The sequence below is a fragment of the Drosophila arizonae genome, chromosome X (genome assembly GCF_054131065.1).
Source record: "Drosophila arizonae isolate 15081-1271.41 chromosome X, UAZ_ARI_1.0, whole genome shotgun sequence".
In the NCBI taxonomy this organism is placed as follows: Eukaryota; Metazoa; Arthropoda; class Insecta; order Diptera; family Drosophilidae; genus Drosophila; species Drosophila arizonae.
The window spans coordinates 10,630,483-10,638,670 of NC_142927.1; the positions used below are offsets into that span (position 1 = coordinate 10,630,483).

At 38.4% G+C, this 8,188-nt stretch overlaps 1 protein-coding gene across 1 annotated transcript; it reads left to right on the forward strand.

The window, feature by feature from the left end:
- The first annotated feature begins 1,900 nt into the window (after nt 1–1,900).
- On the forward strand, nt 1,901–3,990 carry Or92a (Odorant receptor 92a). Its single transcript, XM_018016104.2, has 3 exons — nt 1,901–2,747; nt 3,338–3,536; nt 3,605–3,990. Exons 1-3 carry the CDS (start codon nt 1,942–1,944, stop codon nt 3,815–3,817), a joined length of 1,218 nt encoding a protein of 405 aa, XP_017871593.1. The 5' UTR covers nt 1,901–1,941; the 3' UTR covers nt 3,818–3,990.
- The last annotated feature ends 4,198 nt before the right edge of the window (nt 3,991–8,188 follow it).

Sequence of the window (8,188 nt, forward strand, 5' to 3'; positions counted from 1 at the left end):
TCTACTTTAAATCTGTGTGTGTGTGTGTGTTTTTTTGGAGTCCTTATTAAGCTTTCATCTGACAGTGATACCAAAGAAAAGAAAGAAGAATTGTTGAACATTGTTCTTAGATTACTTGCATTGGAATCTGTCTTAACAATGGTGAGCAGCTGCTGCCTTTTGTCTTTTGGCTCGGCTCAATCGAAAGTTGGCTCAAAGGGCTCAACGCGTACCTCATGAAATATCCGAATTGTTCTAATTTCTGATTTCGGCCTGTTCTCTTTTGTTCTTTTGCATGACAATAATCAAAAGCAAAATGTTGAATTAAAACCATGCTCTTCCTAGTCAGCCATGTAAGCGGGCAGGCCAGGCGGACCAGGTGAGCCAGGCACACCAGATGGACCAGGCGGATACTCAGTCAATCTTTCATTTGCCTAGCACTTTGTTTGCTTCGGAGCTGAGTCGCATTCCATGCTGAATAATTTAAGCTGAAAACTTTCATCAAAGCCAACGCCAGGGCACACTCTCCCCAAATCCCCCCCCCCCCCCTCACCGGCCTGATGCCAGCTCCATGGATAGGATTTATGGAGTACTGAAACTTGGACCTAGCTCATGAGCTCAACAATGGCATTCACACTTGATTTGCCCAAAAGTACTTTGAAGTCACTCACAGTCGTCATTCAATTGTGTCACTGATATTCTGAAGTACTTTAAACTCGATTTGTTTTAACTGTTAGAACTTTTAGCTATTAGCTAAAGCGTCGTTTAGTCTGACGGCTAATCGAGAGGCAAACTGATGACAATTTGTTGTGTTTTCAAGTGCACTTCAGACAGACAGAGAGACAGACAGACAGTCGATTGCCCAAACAGCACAATGGATGTGCCACTAGTCCAATATACTCATTCATTTCATGAGTGGGTATATCGGCTTCATGAATATGTGTGTGTATGTGTCTGTCTGTGTGTTCTCTTCTTATATTTCTTGGCTAATCAGGAATTAATATAAATTGTTAATGAAAAAAGATTTCGACCTTTTTATGGGCATGCTTCGAAAAAAAACCCTAGTTCTCATATACATATATATTCATATAGAGTAGCATGATGAAAATATATTTCATTACCAAGCGAAAAAAATAATATTTTTCTTAGTTTACTGAAGGAATACTTATATTTGGTTTTTTTTTATTTTTTTTTTTTATATAAATAAATCTAGATTACTTGATGAATTTCTTGCTCAGTCTTAGTGCTACGATTATCAGATTCAGTAACTGATTCACTGTTGAGTTTATTTCACATATACAGTTATCTATAAATGTTATTCGCATTCATGAAAATAGTACTGAATTTATGAAATTATTTATTTATATATTTTTCATATATCTTTTTTATTTCTTTTAATGAATGTATTTTTTTTTTTTTTTTTTTTTATAAAGAGAAATGAAAAGCTTGAACACTTAAATCAACTTTTTGTTTAGGTTATAAAACACTTTTCATATATATTTATCTCAAATACCAAAGATCTTAAGTTATATAAAATTTATAATGAAAATTTCGTCTAAAATTCAAGCAAAACTTAGGACTTTGGTATAACTCCTTCTTATAAAATGACAAGAAATTTAAAGAATATGCATATTCTACATTTTCCAATTATTAAAAAAAAATAAAAATCAGATCTTATCGGAGCTCAGCCAAAACGCAGACTGTGTGCAAATGAATTGGGCTGTACGTTATTTAGCTAGTCGTATGAACTATTTAGAAGGCGAGCTAATAGCAGCATTAATGTTTAAGCCTTGAGTGCTTTGACTTGAAGCAGGTGTCCATAATTATTGTGAATATTAGGCAACGGGTCGACCCAACTGTCTGGCTTCCCTCATGTGAATTTCATGGGTCCCTGAACAGTATAAAAGCCAAGTGCGGGCTGAACATATTAAGCAATTGAGTTATTGGCTGAAATTCGTCGAGATGTTCGGGCGCAAGAAGGAGAAAAAGGAGCTGTATAGCTTTGAGGATCTGACACGCTTCCCGATGGTCTTCTACAAGACGATCGGCGAGGATCTGTATTCGGAACGTGATAAGAATCTGGTGCGTCGCTATCTGCTGCGTTTCTACTTGGTGTTGGGCTTTCTCAACTTCAATGCGTATGTGGTCGGCGAGATAGCGTACTTCATCGTTCACATATCGTCGACGACAACCCTGCTGGAGGCGACCGCTGTGGCGCCCTGCATCGGCTTCAGTTTCATGTCCGACTTCAAGCAGTTCGGCTTGACGGTGAATCGAAAGATCTTGGTCAAGCTGCTGGACGATCTGAGTGAGATCTTTCCACTCACCAAGCACAAGCAGGAGGCCTACAATGTTGCCTACTACGACAAGCACATGAATCGCGTCATGTGGCTATTCACGATACTCTGCATGACGTACACCTCCTCGTTCAGCTTCTATCCGGCAATCAAATCGACCATTAAATACTATTTCATGGGCTCTGAGATATTTGAGCGCAACTACGGCTTTCACATACTCTTTCCCTACGACGCTGAAACGGACATCACCATCTATTGGATCTCCTACTGGGGCTTGGCCCATTGCGCCTACGTCGCCGGCGTCTCCTACGTATGCGTCGACCTACTGCTCATCACCACGATCACCCAGCTGACAATGCACTTCAACTACATGGCCGACACGTTGTTGGCCTACAATGGCGACGATCACACCGACGAGGAGAATCTGAAGTTTGCCCAAAATCTTGTGGTTTATCATTCGCGTTGCTTGGAGTAAGATAATCGATTTTGATCTATAGATTCTAGGGAGACGAGATAATCTGGAGTCCTTAGCGATAATCTTCATAGAGAGTATTAATAGATCTCTGAAGTCTTTAGCGATAATCTTCATAGAGAGTATTAATAGATCTCTTTATAACTCTGGGAACTGGAAGTCTCAGTTGTTTGTATATTCATAGTATAGATCCAGGAAGTTATCATTAGATTTTTATCTTTATACCAATATCGAAATGTCCTTATTTTTCTGAATTCCTACAACTTTTTTTCTATTCTACTCTGCGTTGAAGGACAAATAGACGACACCAAAGAAAAAAATGTTGACCTGTTGTGATTTTAAACATTATCTGAAATTTCTTTAGCTCTTCTTCTTTAAGCTCTAGCTTGATATTTTATATCAAATTAAGAAAAACATATGTATTACGAAACAACAAAAATTGAATATTTGATTAATATGTATAATCTTTTTCGACTCTAATAATAAGATACTAGAATCAATATAGGAATAATATATGATACAATATAATAATATTATTAAGTTCCATTTTAAGCTAATCAAATTGTGATTTCTCTATATTTCGCTGTAGTCTCAGTGAGGAGGTGAACAACATCTTTAGCTTTACGATTCTGTGGAACTTCATAGCCGCCTCTCTGGTGATTTGCTTTGCTGGCTTTCAAATAACGGCCTCGAATGTGGAGGATATTGTGCTGTATTTCATTTTCTTCTCGGCATCGCTGGTCCAGGTGTTTGTGGTGTGCTACTATGGGGACGAGATGATCTCATCGGTGAATACTATATATATATAGATGTATATTGGTTAATTATTCTGATTCTGTGTCCGGATTATTCGCAGAGCTCACGCATTGGGCATTCGGCCTTCAACCATAACTGGCTGTCCTGCGACTCCAAGTATAAGCAGATTATGCGCTATATCATAATGCGCAGCCAGAAGCCAGCCTCGATACGGCCGCCCACCTTTCCGCCCATCTCGTTCAACACGTTCATGAAGGTAATCAGCATGTCGTATCAGTTCTTCGCACTGCTGCGCACCACGTACTACGGCTGAATGAGCTCTGATGCCTCAACTGTAGTCAATTTCACGGATTGCCATTGCCCGATAACAAATTGTGCAGCTGCTTAAACACGCTAATTAATTATTCTAATTGAGTTGAAGTTGCTTCAGTAAGCAAACTTTTTTCATTTATTAAATCACTGCAATAGAAACTTTGACTTTTTCTTTCACTTTGTCTTTGACTTTGACTTTGACTATTCTCAATGCTTTAATCTGTTCTCTTTTAACTCCTTTTAACTCTTTCTCTCTTTCGTTGCTCTAGACTGTTTGTTTTTTCGACTCAATTATATCAGCTTATAGGTGAAGTTTTTATATATATATATATATATATATATATATATATATATATATGTGCAGTGTATATAGTAGAAACCGGTCCCTTGAGGCGGCGTAATACCCGGAAGATGATATAGTCGTATAAGTTTTCCCATATCAGTTTGTTTGGGAATCAGAATATTCATTTTCTCAAGAATCGTACGGGCGTTATAAATTGAGTCATTTTACCCGGATTCTACTGTATTTATACAATTTATATGAATGTATTTGTATATATGTATATCTGTATAGCGTATGTATATCTCTCTCTTTCTCTCTTTATATCAGAATGTGTATATGTTTTGCTTACTGTTTCTTTCTCTCTTTACTTTATATTCTCTTTATTGCCTTGTTCTTTCTCTCGTTCTCGCTCTACTCACTCGCTCCCCCTCTCTCTCTGCCTCCTCCTCTCTCTCACTCTCCCTTTTTCCCTCTCTCTCTCTCTCTCTCTCTCTCTCTCTCTCTCTCTCTCTATCTCTCTATCCCTCTTCTGCCCTCTCGTTCCCTGTTTCTCTCTCTTTCTCTCTCTCTCTCTCTCTTACTATCTCAATCACCCTCTGTATCTTTCCCGTTCCCTCCCACTTTCCATGCCAGTAGCTCAGTTGTCGTCTCCTTCGATGTAATTAAATTTGATTACACACGCAATTAGCTATGTAACTATTTGATAACAATTAATATGTTAATCATCTGTTAATCAATTTATTTAATTGCTCGGCAAATTAAATGTGCAACAATTTGCTAATGGAAGCGTTTATTTGCATCCCTTTCATAAGCGATTTTGATTCTATTGTCGTGTGTCAAGTGCCTTGCCCTATATATATATATATATGTGTGTGTGTATATATGTGTGAAATAGAATAGAACAGGAGGACAGCTTAAAATATGCATACTTTAATGAGTTGGCCTCATTTATTGTTGTAACTTTTAATTACTGTAATTTTTAATTTCAGATTATTGGTATGCGTAGCATGCTTGACTTACCTACAAACATAACTGTAGATATATATTTACACACGCATTGTCATTAACAAATGCCTACATTTGTTCAAATCGATAGATGTCTAAGTCTTTTGTGTCACTTCACTTTCATTGTCACTCTATCTTTTACAATTTTGTCATCTCCCATTCTCTCTCTCTCTCTCTCCCTCTCTCTGCCTCTCTCTCTATCTATCTCTTACACTCGTCTCATCTCTCGCTCTCCAGATCTATATTTTTCTCCCTGTTCCTCCTCCTATCTCTTATACTCTTGGCATCTCTCAGTCTCCATCTTCTCTCTCGCTCTCTATTTTTGTCTCTATTACTTTTTACTCTCCACTTATGGGTCAGTTTTAATCAAAATCTTATCTAAAGTTCCATTTGTCTCATGCTGTAACACGCTTAGGCAAATTCGCAGCAAATAATGTCTTCATCAAGGCTCCAAGCGAGGCACGACTAGAAAAATACCCTGTAGCTACTAAGATTTGCTGATTATTGTTATTAAATTTTATTTATTTATTTTTAATTTTTAATTTTATTTGTTTATTATTATTGCAAGAAATATGTATATCATAAAGGCTTGCAAGCTTTATAAGTGAGAAGAGAATAGCGCCTGGAGCTGTCCAAAATGCCGACAAGTCGAGGACTAAAACAGGTCATATCAAGTTAGTCTAAGCTGATTCAAAATTGTTTCATTATTTTCACACATGTGTACTGAAATAAATAATAAACAACTTTTAAATTTTTTAATGGATTACAATTCGATTGCCCACTGCTGTACTGTAAATGAGAATTGCAAAGAAAGGCACAAAATGATTTAATCAAATATTATTTAAATTGCAGAGAATCAAGAGCTCGAAGCCTAACAGTATTTCTATACGGACCAACTGTGATGGGAGTAATTTAGCTCGTGCAAATATCAAGGCTGAGTCTGTGATTTAGCCCAGATATTTGTGGAAGAATGGGGAGGGGGCAATGACTTTGGCATTCATTACACGACTCATAGAGCAACTCATCATCAAATTTGAAATTCAAAATGAAACCTATTCGGGGACACGTTAACAGGGCTCATTTAAAATTTGAAATTATTGCTGGGCTGGTTCGTTCGTTCGTTCGTTCGGTGTTTCGAAACCAAAATGTCTAACCGAAAATGTTGTCAGCTAAGTAGTTTGACGTTATTGTTGTTTTTGTGTCCTTTGGCGGTTTCAAGTTAGTTGCATGACAGCCACACAATGTACCCACATCTAACCCAACACACACACACACACACACACACACACACACTTACACACACATATATAGTTAAAGTCCCAAATGCCGCACTAATTTGTGGGCATGTTTAATGCTCGCTCGCCCAGCTTTTTATGGGCATCTTGTGAGGAATCCGTTAGGGCTGGCATCTTAGGCATACTCCGGCATACACGTGCCAGCTGCCAGTTATTATCAATTCAGGTACAGTTGTTGCCTGCTCAGCTAGCTACTCAACATCAAGTTAGTTAACTCACCCGCTCACCCGCTCACCTGTTCACCTGCTCACCTGTTCGTTTCTACACACTTAGCCTGGGCTCGACTAACACTTGCCTTGACATACTTTCTGCTGCTTTACTCGCTCACTTTCAAAATATTGCTCAACTGTAATTGTCATAATAATTGAAGCTATCTAAAGGATCAACTTAGCTTTTATGAGCTATGTAAGTTAGTTGACTTTTCTACTTCTAACTAGAGCTTGTCTTAGCCCTTCGAAGTGCTCTTAAGCTAAAGTTATATTTTATTGTCTTAGCTTTAGTTTAGCAACAATATCTTTATGGATCTATCTGGCATTTGGCTTACCTTCTCTTTTCAACTTGTTCTACTATTCTATTTTATAATGTTGTCTTATCAGTAGAGCTAACTTTGTGGGCTTCTGCAGCTCTTTTCATTCAGAAAATATATGTGAAACTCAGCTTGGCTCAAAAATATGCCCTAAGCTAATGAAAAGGAGAATTCAAGATCAGACTCATAAGCTGAGTTGATTTATCTGTCCGTCCGTCCGTCTACTTGTCCGTCTGTCTACTTGTCCGTCCGTCTACTTGTGCGTCAGTCTACTTGTCCGTCCGATTACTTGCCCGTCCGTTTATCTATCCGTTCATCCATACTTCGGTGTCTCGATTCATCTATTCGTCCGTCTATTCATCCGTCCGTCCGTTTGTTCCTTCAGCCGTTTGCATTCATCCTTCCGTACGTTTGTTCGTCCGTCTGTTTGTCTGTCTATTCATTCGTCCGTATGTCTATTTATCCACCAGTCTGTTCGCTCTTTCGTCAGTCTTTCTGTTCATCCATTCATCAATTCACCCGTCCGTTTGCTCGTCCATCTTACAGTCTATCTGTCCTACAAAGCGCAGTGATCTCGAAAGTCTTAAAAGTATATTCTATACACATTATATATGTATATCCCTATTATAGAAATAAATCAATCATTTCTTTAAGAGAACCGCTGAAGATTGCGTATCGCAACTCTACACTGGGTAGTTCAGGGCATCTTCTAGTCGGGCACTCCCAGCTAGAGCAGCCCTGCTCGTTTGATTACTCACTCACTTACTTAACTTGACTAATTGAGTTAAGTTCACACTCGTGTGCCTATATTGAATAAGTGTTAGTTGGTCTCTATCAACCTCAGACTGCGCTCCACTATATTTGACTTAGCTATTTATCTCTATCTTTATCTCTTGATGTTTGCAAACCAATGAAGCTGACATATATATGTATGTATATGCAGAGCTATATCTTTATATATGTATATCTGTCTGGTGTCCTGGCCACATTTCATTCTACAGTTTCTCCATGGCTAATGAGGCGCGCAGCAATTGAACTTTGATATGCCTTGTTTTATGATGTGGCATACGCAGTGGCAGCCACAGAGTGCCCCGAGTTCCCCGAGTTGTCGGAGCATAAATCATGGCGGTCTGCCAAGTGTAACCCGAATGCACACAGGGAGACAGGGAGTTTGAGAGAGGGAGAGAGGGAAGCAGTGAGCAAGAGAGAGGGAAAATCGTATTACACGTTTTTAACAGTGAAATTCTGTAAAAGTAGGTAAAT